Source organism: Cetorhinus maximus, chromosome 12 (assembly GCF_964194155.1).
Source record: "Cetorhinus maximus chromosome 12, sCetMax3.hap1.1, whole genome shotgun sequence".
NCBI classification, from domain to species: Eukaryota; Metazoa; Chordata; class Chondrichthyes; order Lamniformes; family Cetorhinidae; genus Cetorhinus; species Cetorhinus maximus.
The window spans coordinates 100,615,761-100,639,066 of record NC_135890.1 but is presented as its reverse complement, the minus strand read 5'-3'; the positions used below and the strand labels follow the sequence as shown (position 1 = coordinate 100,639,066).

Sequence of the window (23,306 nt, the reverse complement as noted above, 5' to 3'; positions counted from 1 at the left end):
TTGCCATTGAATGCCTCCCTGCCTTTCACCCACCTGTACAGGTTAGGCTATACACTGGGTCTGCTGGATTTCTGGCCCTCTCTCTCACTGAGCTCTTCAAAATGTACAGGTAGCTTGCCCACAGGATGGCATAATTGGGTTTATTTCACTATAATTTTGAATTCATTCACAGGATGTGGGCATTACTGCCAAGGCCAGCATTTATTGCTATTGAGAAGAGCTAAAAACAGGAGTCAATTACAAATATATTTTTTCATAAAAAGATTGCAAAATTTGTTTTTTCCCAATTTTTTTTTAGATCTTTTTGGTGATCCTGAGCTGCAGATGAATATAAGAATGTAAAGCTGTGCTGTGCAGTTCCAATGTCAATTTTGATCTCACTCGAGTGCTGTGTAGCAGGCAATATTTTCACATTCACATTATTTTGGCTTTTATTTCCTAAATGTGAAAATTAAAATTTTACCCATAAATAAAATTATAAATGTACACATTTTTGTGATATCTTTGTAGGATAGAAAAGAGACAGTGTGCAGCACAGGGAGTTCAAAGTACTCAACTGAAAACTAGTTTATACCAGTTTGATGATATATACATATAAACACAAATGGCCACAGGAGGGTGCAATTATACTCCTCCACCCTTTATAAAAGAAAATTATACAAAAGTTCAAATTCCATATAACATATACATTTCTTGTTTTTCATTTATTTACAAGTCCAACTTAACCACTGGTTTCGTATTCCTATTTCTAGACCCAAACTTTCAGAACTTTGGGGTGACCTAGATCCATCTTGGCCTGAGTGTGAGGAGAAGTTTTCTCCAACAAAGACTGATTTTTCCCTTGATCTTCAATTGAAATTTTCACTTCATCAGACACGTCTGTCTGGCTCTGATTCAGATGTGAACTGATTTCAAGCACAACTTGTGTTGGAGTAACTGTTGGTACTCTATTCATATATCTACTTTCCAATTGATCAGACTCATTTGATTCTTCCCAACTTCCTTCTTCTTCATGAAACTCTGAAGGTAAAACATGATCTATATGTACGAACTAACCTTTCCACTACCAAACACCTTGACCAAATATGTGCGAGGACCATATATTTTCACGACTCATCCTTGTAGCCACTTCAACCATTTAGAATGATGTTATTTTACTTTAACCTTCTGGTTCAATTTCAGACTTTTTTCTCTCACTCTATCCCTATCATGACTCTCTTTCTGCCTGGACGGTTTCCCTTCCACTGTGTTAAATGTGGCTGCAACAATGAAAATCTTGTTCTAAGCTGTCTTCTAAGAAACAATTCAGCTGGCATTCTGGTGGTAGCAGTGTGAAGTGTGTTAGGATAAATAAACACAAAATTCACCAGTTTGTGATTCAACAACAACTGACATTTCTTCCAATTTGTATCTAGCATTTTCTTAACAAGAGCATGCTTAACAATTTGTACTGTGTACTCTGCTGCACCATTTGAAGCAGGATGATAGGGTGGAAGTGTAATGTGTTTTACCCCATTCATTCTCATGAATTTTACAACTTTTCTGAACAAAACTGGGGTCTGTTGTCAGACACAATTTACTCTGGGAACTCACATGCAGCAAATACACTACGCAAAATATTTGAGGTTTTGCTAATTGTTGTTTGATTCATCGGAAACCCCTCAATCCACTTTGAATGGCTCTCTCTCACAATGATGAGCTGTTGCCCTTCAAATTCTGCAAGATTTATGTTAGTCTTTGCCACATTCTAGCTGGCCATTTCCATGGTTGCAAAGATACCAGTGGCAGCTTATTTTCTACTGCTTGACTTAGTCTACACTGTTTCACTGTGTCTTCTATGTCCTTATCTAACCCTGGCCACCAAAAATAGCTTCTCGCAAGACTCTTTATCAAGCTCATTTCTAAGTGCTGATCATGACGATCATATAGCAACTGCAATCTTTACTTTTCAGGAATTACAGCTCAGGCTCCCTACATAGTACAACCTTTATCAAGGGACAAATCATTTTTACGACTAAAAAATGGCTCAATTTCTAAATGCAATATCTGTGTTGGCCACCCATTTGCGGTACAGTCATATACCCTTGTCAATACAGGGCCCCTGCATTTTGTTCTACCAGTGTCATCTGCTGTGACTGGCAATTCATCTACGCATGCAAAGAAAAGTACATCTTCGCTGTTGGGCTCTATCTCTGATGGGGATGGTAATCTAGATAACGCATCGTCATTACAATGATCTTCCGATTGTCTGTATTTAATGTTGTACTGATAAACAGATAAAATCAAAGCCCATCTCTGCATTCAGACTGCAGCTAAAGCGGATACTGGAGACTTTGCATTCAAAGTAGTCACCAACGGCTTATGATCAGTTTCAATGGCGAAATTACGACCACACAAGTATTTATGAAATATTCTTACTCCAAAAATCAATGCTTCACATTCTATCTGGGCATAATTCTCCTCATTGGTACTGAGGGTGCATGAGGCAAATGCAGTCAGTCTCTCCTCACCATTATCCAACACATGAGAGGTCACAGCACCTACTCCATATGGAGAGGCATTACAGGCTGGATTAATCTTTTTGGACACCGTAATGCACAAGCACTGCACCATCTGCTAATTTACTTTTACATTACTGGAATATTTTGTCACACTCCCTTCTCCAATTCCATGGAATGCCCTTCCCTCAAGGGTTAATTCAATGGATGCAGTAAGGTTGACAAATGTGGTATGAATTTACTGTAGTAATTCACTAGTCCCAAAAAATCTCAGCTCAGAGATATTCTGAGGGTGTGGCACATTTCTTATTGCTTGAACCTGAATCTTGGTAGGATGTAACCCATCTCTGTCTACCCTGTGACCCAAATACTCCACAGAGTTTTGCAACATTTCACATTTGTGTGCCTTAGCCTTCAATCCATGCATTTTGCCAAATGTTGGGGCACCTTATTCATCCTGTCATCATGGGTCTGCTTATTTGGAGCTGAAATAAGTAAGTCATCTAAATAGCACACTAATCCCTGAATTCTTTACAAAATTTAGTTCATAACCCCTTGGAAAAATTCCAGGGGCTGATGAAACATCAAATGGCAGCTTATGAATCTGAAAAAGACCCACGTGTGTATCAATAGTCAAATATGACTTGGACTCACCATCTAACTCAAGTTGCAGGTAGGCATTTATCAGATCTAATTTTGAAAAAACCTGGCCTCCTGACAACATTGTGAACAGATCCTCTGTGTTTGGCAAAGCATCAGGTAGATTACATTCTGGTACCCGATTTCCGGTTATCTTATCATCCCTACATATTCTTATGCTAGCACCTGACTTTGGTAGTACCACTATGGGAGTAGCCCAACTACTCTGCTCTATTTTAGAGATAATGTTCTCAGTCTCAATTCATTTCAGTTCTTGCTCTACTTTCTCTGTTAAAGCATTGGGTACTAGATGAGGCCTGCAATAAACTGGACATGCATTCCTCTGGACCCGTAACTTGACCTTATATCCTTGAATTGATTTACCAGTTTCACTAAACACCTGAGGGGATTTGGCAATCACGTCATCTTGCATTGTGAATTTCACTTCTATACAAAAATGCTAGTTTTATTTGAACTTAAATGCTGTGAATCAGTTTCTTCCTAACAAGGCTGGCTTCTACCCCTTCACTACAATGAGAGGAAATTTTATACATTGTTCCTTTTATGTGACTGGAACCAACACACCTCCCATTATGGGGATTTTCTCTCCTCCATAACTTTGTAATTCTAAGCGTGATTTCTCCAGCTGATACTGACTCAGCTTTTGATGGTATAGTGATTCAGGAGTCATGCTGATGGATGCACTCGTGTCCACCTCCTTATTTACTGGAGCTCCATCAATTGCTACTTGGATACAATGCCCTGTGAATTTCCACTGGGCATCCTTGTGCTTTGGATCATATGGGTGTTAACTGACCCTTCATCAACCTGGTGCTGTTCTACAATGGTATGCAGTGACTGCTTTTTCCTCCAGCCAGTGTTTTCTCCGTTTACATTCTTTCAACTTGCCTTGGCAAGATGACACTTCTTCTTGCAGCTGTTGCACTCTGTCTTCATAAATGGACAATTCTGTGTCCAGTGTTGGCCTAAGCGCTGGTAACAAGACGTTTTAGTACCTCTGCTACTACTAACTGCTGTGGTGAGGGCCTTCTGCTCATTCAGCTTCAGCTTATTTACTTCAGCAGATGACTGGCAGTTGTTAACTCCGCCTTCTATTGAGTCACGTTCCGTCATGTCCATGGACAATGCTGTTTGGCAAGCTATGTCAACAGTTAACTTTGGCAATGTTAGCAACTTACTGTGATGCATTCACTTTTTAAACTCCACACAAATCTGACCCACAATGCTCTCTCTTGAAATTTCTTCAAAATTACAATGGATAGGCAGCTTTTTCAAAGCCGCAATAAGGTCTCCAATGTCCTCAATGAGCAGTTGATTACTGGTTCCAAACCGATTCCTGGTTCCAAACCGATAGCTTTCTGCAATCTCCAATGGATTGGGATTGTAATGCAGCTCAAGCTTACACAAAATGTCCGACAGCGGTGTGTCATTTGGCTTAGCTGGGGTGAGCAAATTTTTGAGGATTTTATACACATCTGGGCATGCTCCCATCAGAAATATCGCCCCTTTCCTTTCTCCCACTGCCTGATTAAGAGGAACATCGAGAATATTAATAGCAGTGAAATACACCTCTAGCCACTCCACATGTGCACCGAAAGACTCTCGGTCACGGCTATACTCTCCCAGTCACCCAATAATACTTGTTGATACAGCTACCTCCAAAGGTCAGTCCACCCACATGTGCAAACAGATTTTTCTGTAAGACTAGATTTTTAAAACTATTTCTCAGCAACAAAAACCTCAGTTCCTCTACTGGTTTGCTGGAAGCTTCTCCAATCTAAATTTGTTCAGCTAGGGTAGATCTACAACCCCACCTCGGCGTCAGAATGTGATATCTTTTCAAGACAGAAAAGAGATTGTGTGCAGCACATGGAGTTCAAAGTATGCTACTGAAAACTAGTTTATTCTGGTTTGACTATATATACATACAAACACAAATGATCGCAAGAGGTGGGTGCTATTACAATTTTCCTATCCCTCTCCAATTTTATTTTTCTTCTCTCTTGTCCCTCTTGCGTTGGGAGATAAGAACTTCCAGCCCAAGATCCTGCTAACTAAGTGGGCCATTGGAAAATGTACAAGTACTGCTCAGACGACCATCCTCCTCCAGTTTTAAGGCTTCCTTGTGGGGAAGTTGCAAGCATCCACTGAAAGACATAGCCAGCATCAGAGACTTGCTGCACAGTGAAACCATTAACATGACATCTACCACTTCACAATATTTAAAAGCTGGATAATTGTAGATCAAATGATATAATTTCATAGATATGGTGGACTTTTCAACAAAAAAATCTAAAATTAAATCTCTTCAGTGTTAAACTTACCAACAGGTCCCACTGGTCCAGGTGGTCCAGGAGGTCCACGGACACCAGTTACAACTGTATCTGTGAAGGTATTTGACAAGACGGAATCACCTGCAGTGAAGAAAATATCATCACTATTCCAGACATTAAGATTTGGACAATTATTTTTCGGCCGAACAAAAATGCATTCTGGAGATTGTGAAAAAAGCAAATGCAATTTTTTGCCTCTCGAAATTTTTCCCCTTCTTTGTTCCTTGCCCTTGGCATCATTCTTCATTACAGGCCTAGACAGCAGGTGCTGGCACATGATTCCAGTGGGCAGCAGTCAGCAGCAAAGAAAAATTCTGCCTGATTTTTTCTATTAGCAAAAGACGTACAAACATATGAACATTCGAATTAGGAACAGGAGTAGGCCACTCGGCCCCCTCCAGCCTGCTCTGCCATTCAATAAGATCATGGCTGATCTGATTTGTAACCTCAACCCCACCTTTCTTCCTACCCCCAAAAACCTTTCACCCCACCTTGTTGATGAAGAATCTATCTGGCTGTGCCTTGAAAATACTCAAAGACTCTGCTTCCATCAGGGAGACCATTTTAGAACGGCTGAGATCAGCTAACTCAGCACAAACATTGGATCGAGTCAGGGTTTTCCAAGTATTTCAAGTATGTTCCAAGTGTTTCTCATGTGTCGGTGCAGACTCGATGGGCCGAAGGGCCTCTTCTGCACTATGTGATTCTGTGAACTTGCCAGCCAAGCCATTAAGACTGCCGAACAATTATATAGACATGAAAGGGTACAGTTGTCACAGGCACCCGTCTTAATATTGCACTGTTACTTCAGCAGAAATCCTGGAGAAACAGTTTAAATGAGGCTAATGCTGTTTCTCTAGGGTTTCTAATGATCTCTGCCAATGTTATGGAAGCAGAGCAGGACAACCTCTGCAGAATGTCTATCGCACAATGTCAAGGTAGCACAATACAATCTTCTTCAAGAAATCTAATCATACGAGAACACATGAATTGATGGACTGAATTTTAGTCTTGGTGTCCAGGCCCCGTGTGGGTGTATTTCCTGAACGTGGCCCCTCCCATCACTTCGGCACCCGAGGCCCAACACAATTTTTTTACAATGTTCCAATTAAGAATGGTGTACTGGCTCCCGAGACTGGAGAGCCAATAGGAGCAAAAACAAAAATTGGTGGAAAAACTCAACAGGTCTGACAGCATCTGTGGAGAGGAAGACAGAGTTAGCGTTTTGAGTCCGAATGACTCTTCATCAGAACTAAAGAGAAATAGAATTGTGGTGAAATATAAGCTGTCTAGGGGGGGTGGGACAGGTGGGAGCTGGATAGAGGGCCAGTGATAGGTGGAGGCAAAGGAAAGATGTCATAAACAAAAGGCCGAAGGGGTGTTGCTGAAGGTGATACTGGCTAATGGATGTGCTAATAGTGACATTAAGGGTAGAAAGCAGGATGAGCAAGTGACAGATAGCTCTAGTTGGGGGTGGGGTGGGGGAGGGGATTGAAATAGGCTAAAAGGTGGAGATAAAACAATGGATGGAAATAAATTTTTAAAATAATAATAGAAATAGGTGGGAAAAGAAAAATATATATATTAAAAAATAATAATTATTAGAAAAAAGGGGATCAAAAAGGGGGTGAGAATGGAGGAGAGAGTTTGTGATCTGAAGTTGTTGAACTCAATGTTAAGCCCGGAAGGCTGTAAAGTGCCTAATTGGAAGATGAGGTGCTGTTCCTCCAGTTTGCGTTGAGCTTCACTGGAACATTGCAGCAGGCCAAGGATGGACATGTGGGCATGAGAGCAGGGTGGTGTGTTGGAATGGCAAGCGACAGGAAGGTCTGGGTAATGCTTGCGGACAGGCCGAAGGTGTTCCGCAAAGCAGTCACCCAGTCTGCATTTGGTCTCTCCAATGTAGACAAGACCGCATTGGGAGCAGCGAATGCAGTAGGCTAAATTGAGGGAAGTGCAAGTGATGTTCTGCTTCACTTGAAAGGAGTGTTTGGGCCCTTGGACGGTGAGGAGGGGGGAAGTAAAGGGGCAGGTGTTGCACCTTCTGCGGTTGCATGGGAAGGTGCCGTGGGAGGGGGTTGAGGTGTAGGGGGTGATGGAGGAGTGGACCAGGGTGTCCCAGAGGGAACAGTCCCCATGGAATGCTGACAGGGGGGGGTGAAGGGAACATATGTTTGGTGGTGGCATCATGCTGGAGTTGGCAGAAATGGCGGAGGATGAACCTTTGAATGCGGAGGTTGGTGGGGTGATAAGTGAGGACAAGGGAGACCCTATCATGCTTCTGGAAGGGAGAGGAAGGTGCGAGGGCGGATGCACGGGAGATGGGCCAGACACGGTTGAGGGCTTTGTCAACCACCATGCGTGGAAAACCTCGGTTAAGGAAGGAGGAGGAAGTGTCAGAAGAATTGTTTTGGAAAGTGGCATCATCGGAACAGATGCGACAGAGGCAAAGGAACTGAGAGAATGGGATGGAGTCCTTACAGGAAGCGGGGTGTGAGGAGCTGTAGTCGAGGTAGCTGTGGGAGTCGGTAGGCTTGTAATGGATATTGGTGGATAGTCTATCACCAGAAATTGGGACAGAGAGGTCAAGGGAGGGAAGGGAAGTGTCAGTGATGGACCATGTGAAAGTGATGGAGGGGTGGAAATTGGAAGCAAAATTAATAAATTTTTCCAGGTCCAGACGAGAGCATGAAGCACCACCGAAGCAGTCATCAATGTATCGGAGAAAGAGTTGTGGGAGGGGGCCTGAGTAGGACTGGAACAATGAATGTTCCACATACCCCATAAAGAGACAGGCATAACTGGGGCCCATGTGGATACCCATGGCCACACCTTATATTTGGAGGAAGTGAGAGGAGTTTAAGGAGAAATTGTTCAGTGAGAGAACAAGTTCAGCCAGACGGAGGAGAATGGTGGTGGGTGGCGATTGTTCGGGCCTCTGTTCGAGGAAGAAACGGAGAGCCCTCAGACCATCCTGGTGGGGGATGGAGGTTCATGGTGATTGGACATCCATGGTGAAGAGGAGGCGGTTGGGGCCAGGGAACTGGAAATTGTTGATATGATGTTGATCCAATAGGACCCTTTCCAGCCCCGAGAGATCCCACTGGTAGAGTTGGGAGCTGCCAATGTAGGCAAGAGGCTTTTTAATAAAGATGAAATTTATACTGGCCACAGCTGCCAGATCGTCACAGGAGGGAGAACTGTTCCACAGGGCACAGACTGTTGCCTGCGGGAGGGAGCGAGGGCCTTTTATGGGTGGGAAGTTGTCATTAACCTCCTGCCCCGAACCAGCATTTTCCAAAATGGTCTGGAGGCAGGAGAAATGTTAGTAACCTGGCACGCTGGCCTGTGGTGGGAAATTGCGACCTTGCCCGCCTCCTCGAGAGATTGAAAATTCTGCCCAATAAGTCACAAAACTAACATTTATTATTCTTCCCGCAGCTGACAAAGAGTCAAATATTGACTTGCCACCAGAAGGAAACATGCTTTGACTAATGCTGGATCTATTTTAATAAGTTCTAACATGGGACACCAACTTAGGTCATCTATGGCCTGACAAGATATTTTAAATTTAGCTTAATCTGTATGGACATTAGTAACAGTGCACAAAATAATGAAAAGCAATAACAAAAGCATTTCATAAAATCATCAAATATTACAGCACATTCACCCATGAAGTCAGAACCAGTGCTTTTCTCCACACGAACCACCTTTTGTTCACTCCTCATACCCTTTAATAACCTTTATTTCAAGCTCTTATCTAAGTCCCTTTTAAAATTACATATGGTCTCACCTTCAAGACTCATGGCACATAATGTCACATTTATCCTCCCTCTGTATAAGGATTTGTTTTGTCACCTCTTTAATTCCCTTTTCTGAACAGTAGGCAATAATCCTGGCCAGGGTCTCCCACTACCCTGTTGTACCAGAAGATCGGTAGAAATCAGGGATAAACTGCATTAATAGCCTATTGAGCAGTTTCTCTGGATCTCCTGCCAAAGCTATAGTAGGAGAGTGGGAGAACTCCCACAGAAAGTACTGGTGATTATCTCGATACTGTTTCACTAAAGCAATGGAAACAATTAATCAATATTTACCGCTTCATAATTCTGAGGTTCTCCATCAGGTCACTCTTAACTTTCTCAGCTACAGTCTTTATAAAACAACTCAAGTTTTCTAATATCCCTTCAAAATGGTAACATCCTTATTAATCTCTGTATCAATGAGCTGCCAATTCACTTTTGCCTGTTTTGCATTCGGACTAGAGACCAATTTCAACCCCATTGTGCTTGGAGGCCCTGGCCCCTTGTTCACTCTGCAGCACTCTCTGGAATTGAGCCTTCCCTCTGGTTATGGGCATAGGGAGATAAAACTCTTGAGAGAAACACATCTTAAGTGACATTTTGAACAAAAAGCTGTTAGGGCAGATTGTGATCTGACTCATAAAGTTAATTTGCAGGAGAGTGACTGCAAACTATTTTGTTTAAGTTAACAACTCCATTTGAGATGACTCACTGATGTGGGGAGCTTAGTGTGTTCAATATTTCACATTATGCAATATTACATGAAATACGGTAACTGTTATATGTTTGGAAGGAGGAGATACCTTTGGACCTGTCATACCCAGTAACGGCATGTCCTATTCATAACTTCAAACATGAACTGTTTACAGTTTAGAATTTTCTGGAACTGCCTTTTCTTTCAAAAATGGAAATTAAAAGGCTAAGATCGCTGCCAAGTGTCAGGCGGCTTTTGCAATTTCTGCATAAACTCAGAAGTATCTCGAGTCTCTGGAAAGCTCCTAATTGAATGACCAAAGGTAGAGTGCCTCCCTTGAATGCACATACCAAGCTGAGGCCGTTTGTGAAATTCACATCTTCCATTGTTTGTGGACTTACTCAAAACTCAAAACCTATGGACTCCTAGACCCACTGTCTCCAAACTCCTGCTTGACAAAAGAGCTGCAATAACCAGTTAACCCTAGGCAGCATTTTCCCCCTATCGGAGGGGGGGGGGGGGGGGGGAGGGGGGGAGGGTCCCCAATTGGCGCCCCCAGTTGGGGAAACACTGCCATTTTACGTAGGCGGGCCAATTAAGGCACACCTAGCGTGATGTCTGCCCAGAAGCGCTGTGCGCTCCCTGTGCGAGCAGGGGTGGATTCCCTGAGCTGGGAGTGTGCTCTTTCGTGCATGCTCGCGAAAGAGCGCACAGATCTCCCTGAGGCAAAGGGCTGCCTCAGGGAGATCGGTTCAAATGTGAAAAACAGATTAAAGAATAGAAAAAAATTTACTGACATGTCCCCTCATGTGACACTGTCAGAGGCGCTGGGACATGCCCATAACTTTTATTTGAAGAGTATGTTAAGATTTTAAAACCCTCATCCCGCCCATGGATGAGGATGGACAGGCAGGTCTATTAAGTGTTTTAAGTACCTCACTAACGGCCAGTTGACAGGTCGGCGGGCGCGCAGCCGAGTCCGTTGTGCACCCGCCGAACTGAAAATCTAAATGGTGACATCGGGAAGCATGCCCAACGTCACCCCGGGTCATTTTACGCGTCGGCGAGCAGGCCCTGCCCCCGCTCACCAGCCAGAAAATGCTGCCCCATAAGTAGGTGTGAATGGTCACCATCCATCTCCCATTGTGTAGCAATGACTTTGAACTTCAAATCGTTCTGGGTGGACAATAAAAGTATTGATCAGGTGGTCACATGACAGAAATTGGCCATAGATAATGAATTTTATTCTCCCAAGAACCAGGGGGAAATCAGTCTGTTTGCAAAACACACAGCAAGAAACAGCAACAGCAAAGGCAGCAACGTCTCTGTCTTTATACTGGAGACTGCAACACCATAAGGTCTTACAGCCTGTTCCTTTTCAAGTCCACATGTACAGAAAATTGACTGCCTGGTAAGAAAACCACAAGTCACTAACTTCGTAACCTGTTGAAAATCTATTTTTGAGGGAATTCTGCAATAATCCTGACCTACGACTCCAGCTATTGAATCCACCTTACGGTTGGCGGACGGACGAATAGGCCAGGCGGCCTTTACACTTTTCATCAAACCTCACTCAAGGGCAGGGTGAAATTTCCATGATGAAATAAAATAAAAATAAATATCTGTGGACAGCAGTTTTATCAGCTGTATTTTCAGGTGATTGATTGAGATGCATGGACACTTTTTTTCAGCTTTTAAAACCTTTATTTTGGCTTTTTCAGGTCTCTAGCTCCCCGAGGCAGCTGTCTGCGTTCAGGGAGCTTTCTTGCAGCACTCACCCACGTCCATGGAAACGTTATCGCCCGCCCTCTTCCCGCCCCCACTCCGGCAGCGCTGAGCTTTCCGGCGTGCGTTTCACACTGGCTGGCCGTTAATTGGCCAGCCAGTGTGGAATCACGTTCGGGGGCTGATTGTGGTCAGTGGCCTGTTTCCCGACAGCTCCCGGGCCCGCCAAATGTAAAATTCAAGCATTGGTCTTTTCTTGGCCAGAAATTCTTGTTGTTAAAGTTGTAATAATTGAATTAAATGAATCTGATCACAAAGTATTTGAAGTATTTACATCAATGAAACAGGCTACTTGGCCCAACAGGTCCACGCCGATGCTAAATCTCCACACAAGTCTCCTCCACTCCCTTTTCATCTAACATCAACATATCTGACCAAAGCCATTGCTCTACATTTTCATTTCTTTTCTGAAAAATAAAAGAGCTTCATGTTTTGTTCTGGTTTCCTTGGCCTGCCTTCAAAGTAATGAGGCACACGTGTGGTACATGAGAAAGACGTGAGGCAGGGTTTCTTCCCGGTCTGCAGAATAATTTCTAGGCCCTTACTCAGGCAGTGCTTAAGCGTAACATGCCCTGCACGATTTTTGTTGGACTGACCAACAATTAAAGATGGTGGGTGGGCTCCCTATACCGGAGGGCCACTAAGAGGACCCCAGCAGTGAGAAATCTGCAGCCTGCTAATGCAGGTCAGGGAGAGAGAGGGCGCCTCTCAGCACTTTTACAAACTTTGAGAATACAAACAGGCTCAGGTTGCCAGACCACCTTTGTGGAGGGCGAACCCCTTGTCCCTCCAGTATGCTGCCGGGAAGCCCCCTCCTTTCTCTGGCTATGTTTCAGTCGCTGTAGTGGGACCAGTTGGCACGGGGTTGGGGCTTTAATCGATCCCGTGATCGCCTCCATTAGCTCCCTGCAGCTTGCAGGCAACTAGCTGTCTTGCCCTGACTCAACCTCCTTAAAATTGGACCGAAGACAGGACCCTTCCGGCAAATTGGCACATCAGCCAGCAGCAGGAAACCCTGGGCTTAAAATTTTGCCGTGGTATTCATTTCAGATCGTAAGAGACTCCTGTGGTTGTTACCCTGGCTCACGCAATAAACACCACCATCTCCCTGAAGGCAATTAGCGATGGGCAATAAATGCTGGTCTAGCCAGCGATGCCCACATCCCATGGATATATTTTTTAAAATTGGCAGATCCGTAGATATCAGGCTGTACGGGCACATTTCCAAATGCAAGACTGCTTACAGGAATGATTAAAGTCGCTGGCTCCAAGGGAATATCTAGGCAAGACTCAAAACTTATAAGACATATCCTGCCACCTTTAGTGACCTGTACCTGACAATGGGGTCACTTTTCTCCTCGACTCCTTTTAATATTTTGCTATTTATAGTAATTTCTTTTCCCTGTTCTTACTTATGTTCTTATTCCTAAATGCATTGTTAAATCAATCTGTGACTCTTTTATGTGTTTTGTATTGACCAATTATATTTTAAACGCTTGCAATCAATGCAGTATTGCAAGCCAGCTGACAGGTGGCTGCACATTTTAGTGACCGATTTGTGGTGCAGTTAGGGCCACTGTTTACCACAGAGCAGCATATGCCCTCTTCTGAACCGTGGAAGGTTGAAAACAGTCAATACAAAAAATGAAGTTACAATTCAGAAAGAAATGGCGGCAGCATCACACTGAATAGTCCTAACACTAGGGATGTTCAATTAAAAATATTTAAAGCATCTTTTGTATAAGTGCATAATATATTCAAAAATCAGCTTCCAAAGATTTGTGCAGTTGGACTAAGCACAATAAAGATTAATGGATAAATGGGCACTGGACTAGTCTAATTCAGGATTGTAAACTCATTATTTTGACAAGGACCAGAGGTGCATTTCTCTCTAAGGCCAGCGGTTGGAAATCAGGGGTGGGGAACGATGACAGGGAGGGAGGCCTTATGGGCCTGTACATAGCTGCTTTGGGCATAAGGCTGCTTAAATAAGCAAATTACTCTTGTAAAAACATAGGAACATAAGAAATAGGAGCAAAACTAGGCCATTCAGCCCTTCGAGCCCGCTCCGCCATTCAATGAAACCATGGCTGATCTTCTACTTCAACAGCATGTTCCTGCACTATCTCCAGTTCCTTAATGTTTTTAATATGTAGAAATCTATCGATCTGTCTTGAGCATATTCAACAACTGAGCCTCCACAGCCCACTTGGGGCAGAGAATTCCAAAGATTCACCATCCTCTGAATGGAGAAATTCCTCCTTGTCTCAATTCTAAATGGCCCTTTATTCTGAGACTGTGTCCCCTGGTCCTAGACACCCCCAGCCAGGGGGAACATCCTCTGGTCGAGCTCTGTAAGAATTTTGTATGTTTGAATGAGAGCATCTCTCATTCTTCTAAACTGCAGAGAATAAAGGCCCAGTCTATTTAATTCTTCCTCATCGGACAATCCTTCAATCCCAGGAATTATTTTGGTGAACCTTCGTTGCACTCCCTCTATGGCAAGTATATCTTTCTTTAGTCAAGGAGACCAAAACCGCACACCGATTACTCTGACTCTGTCCGCAATACTCAGGTATAAAAGTGCACTTGGACCAGGTAGTCAGTGGCCTAACCCATGGTCATTAAAGGGACCAAGGATCAAATCCAAATCTTTGCTGGTCCATTGTGAGCTCAGCTGTTCGCTGTCTTAAACCAGTAGAGGTCTAGCAGAAGGACTGGGAGGAGCTTTGCCTTTGCTTTAAAACTTTTCCCCTGAGCAGTCAGCAGCCTTCAGTTATCCTCATGCCATAGGATAAATGGAGATGCACACAGTCCTTGAGATCCTCCTTTAACAACAACAGGAACAGACACAATTCTCAGACAAGTAGGAGCTACCTTTTTCTAGGAGCTAATCTGAAATCATTTTCAGGTGACATAATGATTCATTGCATGGCACTGTGCAAATTATTGAAAATATATGCTACAGATGCATTATTACACACAGGAAATGGAAGTTACATTTTTTAATACTGAACAAATCTGACTCTGTTAATACCGCTTAGTTTATTGGATCAGCATGTGCCTCACTGGACTTTATAAAACTGTTCAATTCTTGGGATAATTTAGTTGTGGAAAAACTTTCTGATGAATTGTCCCAGTAAATATAGCACAATCATAGCAAATGGCTACAGACTTAACTGCTTGCTGTTCAGCTGCTACATTGCGGGACTGGGCAGCAGATGGTGCTAGCTGTACAGTGCTTTCTTAGAAACAACACATATTTTTGTTCTGTAATTCTGCTCATTTATTTTCCCTGTTTATGTTCCCCCAAACTTAGTGAGAAATGAGTCTTATCAGGAGAACAATTCCTGACGTACATAAAAAAAAAGTATTTTTTATTTAATGCTTCTTTGTGCAGTTTAAGGTGAAAGATGTAAATATTTGGGAATGGAACCATTTTCTGCATTTTGCACAGTATCAGTTTAAAGGCAGGTACAGCATGGACACGTGACAGAGCTTCTTTTGCACTGCACCAACAATAAGCCTTCAGCCCCACCTGCACGTATTGGTGTGGCACGCCAATCATTCTTGTGCTTTCTATGAGTTAGTGCCAAACTAGGGTCAGTGGGTCCACATTCACTAATAGTTGAGTTAGGAATGATCAAATTTATTTTATTTGATCTCCACAGTTAGCAGAAGATGAAAAGACTTTTATCACATCATTCTGGACCTTATACTTAAACAATGCCTCTTACACTTCACATTGGACTCTGACAGAGAATAACAACTTATATTCCCATGGCATTCATTCAGTGCAAGAAGACATCTTAGAACACTTTATAGGACAGTGGATAATGAATGGGATTGGGCCATTCTGGGGGGAGTGGGTGTGGTGGTTTGGCAGCAAGGTAGAGATGCTGATCTGTTCCAGTAGACGATGTGACGTGGCTTAAGGAATGACGAATGATGTCGAAGTGGACAGAACGGTGGAAGGGAAGACGGGGAAATGAGACAGAAGTCAGCTGATTTTGACAGACCGGAGGAGACACAGAAACACACAGCTGGTGAAGATCACATAAAGTTAAGAAGGGGGCAGAGTTGTGGAGACATTTGAAAGTAGAAACAAAACAAGGAAAGCTAGTGATCAGTTCCTCCGACATGTCTTCCTTCTTCTTTAACCGAGGTTTTCCACCCACGGTCGTTGACAGGGCTCTCAACCGTGTCCGGCCCATCTCCCGCGCATCCGCCCTCACGCCTTCTCCTCCCTCCCAGAAACATGATAGGGTCCCCCTTGTCCTCACTTATCACCCCACCAGCCTCCGCATTCAAAGGATCATCCTCTGCCATTTCCGCCAACTCCAGCATGATGCCACCACCAAACACATCTTCCCTTCACCCCCCTGGCGGCATTCCGTAGGAATCGTTCCCTCCGGGACACCCTGGTCCACTCCTCCATCACTCCCTACTCCTCAACCCCCACCTATGGCACCTCCCCATGCCCACGCAGAAGATGCAACACCTGCCCCTTCACTTCCTCTCTCCTCACCGTCCAAGGGCCCAAACACTCCTTTCAAGTGAAGCAGCATTTCACTTGCATTTCCCCTAACTTAGTCTACTGCATTCGTTGCTCCCAATGCGGTCTCCTCTACATTGGAGAGACCAAACGCAAACTGGGCGACCGCTTTGCAGAACACCTGTGGTCTGTCTGCAAGAAAGACCCAAACCTCCCTGTCGCTTGCCATTTTAACACTCCACCCTGCTCTCTTGCCCACATGTCTGTCCTTGGCTTGCTGCATTGTTCCAGTGAAGCCCAACGCAAACTGGAGGAACAGCACCTCATCTTCCGACTAGGCACTTTACAGCCTTCCGGGCTGAATATTGAATTCAACAACTTTAGATCTTAAACTCCCTCCCCCCATTCCCACCCCGTTTCTTCCCCCTCCCTTTTGTTTTTTTCAATAATTTATATGGATTTTTCTTTTCCCACCTATTTCCATTATTTTTAAATCTACAACTAATACCTTGTCAGTCTTTCCACCCCACCCCCACTAGAGCTGTACCTTGAGTGTCCTGCCATCCATTCTTAATTAGCACTTTTCTTAGATAATATCACCACCTTCAACACCTCTTTGATCCTTTTGTCTGTGACATATTTTGATTATCTGCTCCTATCACTGCTTGCTTGTCCCTACAACCACCGCCCCCTCTCAACCTCTCTCTCCCCCCCACCCACCTGAAACCAGCTTATATTTCACCCCTCTCCTAACTACACTCAGTTCTGTTGAAGGGTCATGTGGACTCGAAACGTCAACTCTTTTCTTCTCCACCGATGCTGCCAGACCTGCTGAGTTTTTCCAGGTAATTCTGTTTTTGCTAGTGATCAGGACAGGTGTGATGGGATGAGGGCCTAGGCATGTATTAGGATGTGGCCCTTGCATTGTGGCTCTCTTGTAGTTTGTCAATGTTCGAAAAGAGGTCAGTAAAGAGAATAACGAGGAGAGGATTAGGAGCAGCAGCAGTCAATATTGTAAAGGTGAATGATAGTGGCACTGGCAACTGATCAGGTGCGGGGGAAGAAGCAATGGACTTTGGTTGAGCAATATCTAATGGCTACACATGTCTAGAATACAGTCATTGCACAACCTTTTTATCTGACTATCCCTTTAATGTTATTTTTACAGCGCTTCATTCACTTTCTTACTTGCCACAGGTAAAATGGTAATCTCAGCCTTTGCTTAATAGACTGATAAGAATCACAGAGTACATTTGCTGGTTGCTCTATTCTTTTGTAATAAGTACTTGGCAACTGAGTCCCAGTTTATTACCTGGAGCCATTTTATCTGTAGAAAAGCACCAGTATCATTGAGGACAGCATTCCCTCCAAAATAAAACTGGCCTGGTGTCAAAAAGGCAGAGGGAGGTCTCAAATGGCCCGTGATTAGGCAAAAAGAAAAGTAAGAACACACATGGATCATTGAACGACCAAACTTAAAACATGAAAACATTAAGCTGCACTTAGAACATTAATAAATATGACTCACTTACATGATGCTCCTTACTTTAAAATAAACATTTTTATTTCACTCATTTTGCAAGAAAAGGTTTTAAGCAAAACTGCAGTTGACATATCTTACGGCCTGATTATTGACCATTACCCAAAATGCAGTTATAAAGAAGAGGACTGGTGTCCTTCCACGTAAAATATTCATTGATGTTTCATTATATATTTGGATAAGGCACAATCTCACAATCCCAGTACTGCCTGAGGTAAATATTGTATACCATAGGCACGTTGTACATTACCACAGAACAAAAATTCACAAACTCTAATGCAGCTTAACGTGGATAACGGATAGACATTGCCGCATTCATTTCAAATTTTGTTTTTTTTAAATTTAGTCATGGGAAGTGGGCATCACTGCCATGGCAGCATTTATTGTCCATCCCTAATTGCCCAAGGAGGTGGTGTGAGCTGCCTCCTTGAACTTCTGCAGTCTGTGTGGTATAGGTACGCTCACAGTGCTGTAAGGTAGGGGGCGTGTGGAGGGGGGGGGGACGAGTTACATGATTTTGACCCAGCCGCTGTGAAAGAGTGGTGACTTATTTCCAAGTCAGGATGGCGTGTGACATGAAGGGGAACTAGTGGTGGTGCTCATATGTGCCAGCTGCCCCTGTTCTAAGCCGGACAGTTTGCAGGATTAGTTTCCAGTCACAATTCAAACTCAAAAAAAATTTAAATGAAGCAGAAATATTATAAATTTCTTCGTCTGAGAAAACAGTGGATAGCACTAACTTCTAGTTCCAATCCCCACCACCACCTCGCTCCCACCCTTGCCAATTAAAATCAGAAAATTGGGAGATGTTTCCTTTTTCATACTGCTTTGAGCTAAAATTTGAATCAACCTCAAACCAAAAATCTTGTTCCAATTTTTGTCATTCTTGAACTTGTAATACAATATTTAAATAAAACAAGTACATCCATATTTAATAGCCTCATTCTTGAAATTTCTTTTTTGAAAAGAAAGCTTGAAATAAGCATGCTCTGTCAATAATGGAATTTTGAGAAGCAAGTAAATGTTATTTGCAGAGATTTTCTGTTCACTGAATGTCCCAATGATCACCAGATTCTATAGAGACTGATAAGCACTTAGTGACAGCAGTCATCAGCGCTTAATGGAAAACAATGTGGTCAATTTTACCATTGATGGCAGACACACAAACATAAACTAATAAACCACATTCTCCTACACATTTAGATACATACCAAGACTGACTTGAAGTGGCCTCTTTCTCAATCCCCCTGCATTTGGCTTCACAATTGCTCATTTGAAAGCTTGCTACATACTCTAGCAAAGCCAAATGGTGCAAAATGGAGAAAGAAGATAAACAAAGTCATGCCTTCGACAATGTGCAATATCGTTTAAGGTTCTGATACACTTTGGCAAAACAATAATTCATATAAGCCAAATTATGCTTCTTGTGGGATTTCAAAAAAAAGAGTTTTTCAGCTAGGTTTTATGATAAATGGGAAGGGTGAGGAAAACAATTTCCTTCCTGTTTAGTTTAATCAGCTTCAAATGTAATTAAATCTACTGGCCACCATACAATAGCCAGGACCTTTTTTGAGCAGCTGAGTGTCAGCTGAACTGACTTGTTTGGCACAAATTTGTTACCACCCACAGACTTGGCTAACAGCAGTCTCTCCAGGACAACAAATCAGATTCCTTTATTCTCACAGTGGCATCTTACTGAAAGCTTCATTTTACACTCTCAAATCCAGCTACTGCTAATCACTGTGCTGCCCTTTTCTTATTGAGAAGCGTCGGCATTATCTATGTATCGCTACAGTTCCGATATCATTCCTTAAGCTGTATCGTTTCCCTTAAGGACTAATTTGCTCTGACTGACAAAGCAATGTTACTGAACAATTAGCTTACCAAAATATCATCAGATAATCTTAATGTGTTCATCAGGCTCTGCATTTTTGTTTAGTGTGACCTCCAGTGTCTAAAAGGCTCACATCACTGACTGTACACTGACCACATTTATGCATAGCAAGTTGCCAAAGTTATATTTACAAATTTCTTTATTTCAGGCGGTAGTAGGTAGCGCTGAGTTCTCATTCTCCTTGCCTGTTTTTTTAAAGTAAAACTGATGAGTTAAAATCAGAAAGAGATTATTGCCTATTCCACACTGCTGCAATCTTAATTCAGATCAATCCAATGCAAATAACTTCTGTTCTAAGTATTGTCCATTCTACTTTCAAACATATACCGCTCTAAAGTTACTTTGCCATCAGCCGGCAGCTTCTTACTCATATGGTTGATCTAATGCACCAGTAAGCTTATACATACAGTATACGAGTGGTTTTAACCCTACTCACCCGGCAGTTGGAATCACCCATAACATTTACTGATTAAGGTCCCACTGCCTTCCCACAGGTTTAGATTTTAGCTCACTTGCCTGAGTAGACAAGAGAGATGCAGAGTGTGCATCAATGGTTTCACTGGGGCCCAACATCTATTTTGACCAGAGAGGTGTGTGAAGAAACAGTTGTAGCTTTCCCACCAGGCTAACCTTGCAGGAACCGGAGTCGGTAAGAGTTAAGAAGTGTCTGCTGTTCTCCTCTAGGTTACACAAGGTGGTTTAGTTCACTCTGCCCCAGACTTCTCCCTCCCAGCCACTTGCCAATTCGCAGCCTCTTGTCACTGGCACATCACTTCTGCCCACTGCCCAACTGTTGCTAATTGCCAGTTTTGGGCGGGACAGTTTGGCCCATCACCTGGACGAATGTCACCTAGAATTAAAAATCGGGATGAGTGGGTGCATCAACCTAATTAATATTAAAGCCGGACAGGATTAACCACAATATGTGGTGCTGGAGGAGGAGGAGGAAAAAGTGATTTTGCCTAAAAATCATTCTTTATTTAACAAGCGAAGACTGATCTGTGCATCAGTAGCATTCTGCACTAATGCAACTTATCGAATGACACAACATAACTTCTGTTTCATTCTATGATTTAAAGCATTGCACTTCTAATTAATCATTTATTTTAATGCCCAATACTAAATGACCACAAATCTATTTTTTTCCAGAAATTAGCTAGGTGATTACAACACAAAATTCTCCCCTCCTTGATTGCCTACTTGTTCACAGGTTTGGCACCTTGTCTAAGTGGCTGTTGTTCTTGTGTGAGTCTAGGCAGCGAGAATCAGATGTCTATTAAACTGGAGGGGCCTGGGGCAGAGCTGCCAAGTCTTGCCCTGTCCTAATCTTTATAGAAGATGGTTACGATATGAAAGATCCAACCACAAAGCAAAGTCATAAACTCTTTTAAAAAGGAATTAGATAGTTGATTGAAAGAGAGAAATATTAAAGAGGAAGGGGAACAAGTAGGAAAGTGGGCTAGCCTGGGTGGCTCAGGAAGAGAAGAATACCTGGCTGAGCTTGATTGTCCAGGTGCCCTTTATTGGTTTTGTAGTTTTTTCTAAGATTGGACCTGTCTGCATAACTCAATTACACACACTTGCTTTAACCAAGCTATTGGAGAACCAAATGCTGTTTTTAATAAAAACAAAGAGACATTGAGGGCAGAGTGTATGTGTGTGTGTGTGTGTATATATTATATATATATATATATACACACACATAAAGGTTGTCTATTATAGTTCTCAATGTACTGATTTTTAAAAATTGCAGCGCACTATTTCTGTTACTTTTTGTTCCAGTCACAACTTGACCACAAGAGGGCATGAGAAGATTTGTAATTGTGCTGAACAGTGATCATCCATTTACTAAAAACGTCGTACTGTACACAACAACTCCAGGGAACTTGATGATTCAGCAGCCACGAAATAAGTGTGAAATAGAATGTAATCAGGTAGGAATTGGTTCTCGCACCCATTTTCCGGGCAAAAATGATCACTTTCACACCCCATGGATACCTCAAAAATGTCCTGACACCATATCGCCTATTGACAAATTTCAGGCATCCGTGGCAGCCACCTAAAACAAGTTTTAGGCTTCTTCCATTCGATAATAAATGGCCTGGCACATGTTTTAGGATCCCTCTGACAGGCTAGGCTGCTCCACTCAGGTTTTCCTGGCGTGGATGTGGCCCAGCAAATAGTTGTCACCAAAAGCAGCCAGTTGATTATTAGGGTTTTGACATGAAACCAGAAGGAGTGTCAGTCTCAGCCTAGTGCTCCTGATCGGTCACTGCTGCTCTGCGATCAACACCCCTCCCATTTTACCCTCTTGGCTTTTCCGAGGTCTGTTGCTGACGAGGCAAGCGGTGCAAAAATGATCACTAGGGAATGGATGAGATGCCTCAGAGCTGTGACAGGCACTGGCAGCACACCCAAATAATTGAAATTAGGCCCCGAGACCCAACTTCAGATGAGCCTTGGGCCACCGGGTTGGGGCACGTGCTGTCTGTACATTGTTAATCGCTTGCCGAGAAACAGGTTTTAACCAATTTGTACTTCAAACTTTCTCTATCATACTGAACATATTGCAATAGACAAACAGGCCAATGCTATCTCACCATAGAAACCACAAGTGACCATGAGCACATCTTGGCAGCCTTCAATTTAGTGAGATGATGGCCAACTCTGTGTTAAACCCCACCTCGTGTATCTGGAGCCCCGCTCTGGCATGGCAGTCTCTGCCACATTTGCTGCAGAGGAAGACAGTGGGCTCGGGAAGTGCACAATGGCCAGTACATTTAGAAAATAATTCACAAACAACCATCTCCGCACGCTACGCTCGAGGCGGTTGCGCTGGAGAAGAGACCGTCGCCCATTTCATTCTGGAATGTGCCTTCACAAAGCAGCCCTGGAAAGGGACGCAGTGGTTTTCTTGAAGTTCATCCCCGGCAGCTCCATAAGGCAGGACTCTTGTGCTCTATGGGCTGTTCCCAGGGACTCGCACCAAGGCTAACATCAATTGCTGCTGGAGATCATCAATTCGGTGAAAGACGCTCTTTGGGTCTGCCCAGAACTTGCTAGATGATCAAGCATTGCAGACTGGCACATTGAGGTCCAGAACTAGGGCCAGGATTTTACGCTGGTTGTACAGCTGCACACCCAACCCAACAGCATGTGAAATCGCGTGAGAAGACATCAGGTGCATGTCCCGATGTCATTGCGCACTCGCGCTATATTTCACTCAGTGGGTGCGAAGTGGGCAATTAAGCCCATTAAGGAAGCAATTGAAATTGATTTTACGTGGCCCGTCCACTTTTACGGCTGGTGAATGGGCCACTCAGCCTGGCAGCCTTTAGGTTTTTGCTGAAACCTCGATCCAGGGCGGGACGAAATATAATAACAAAAGATATCTGGGGACTGATGTTTCTTAAGTTCTGCTTTCAGGTGCTTGAATGTGCTGAATAGACACAGTTTGGTGCATTTTTTTCTTTCCATTTAATCTATCTAGGCCTGCCTCTCCCTGAGACAGCTCCGCAGCAGTTGTCTGCCTTCAGGGAACTTGCTAGAAGTGCCCATCCGTACCCTCACTTTTGTTGGTGCCTCCCCATTTCCCCCTCCTGCC

General features: G+C 43.3%; 1 protein-coding gene across 1 annotated transcript in view; it reads right to left on the bottom strand.

The window, feature by feature from the left end:
- The window catches only part of emid1 (EMI domain containing 1), a 386,658-nt gene that overhangs the window by 35,904 nt on the left and 327,448 nt on the right, over window positions 1-23,306 (bottom strand). The window contains exon 9 of the mRNA XM_078554249.1: window positions 5,483-5,572. Within this exon, the coding sequence (XP_078410375.1) occupies window positions 5,483-5,572 (90 nt within the window). The remainder of the gene's footprint in view (window positions 1-5,482; window positions 5,573-23,306) is intronic.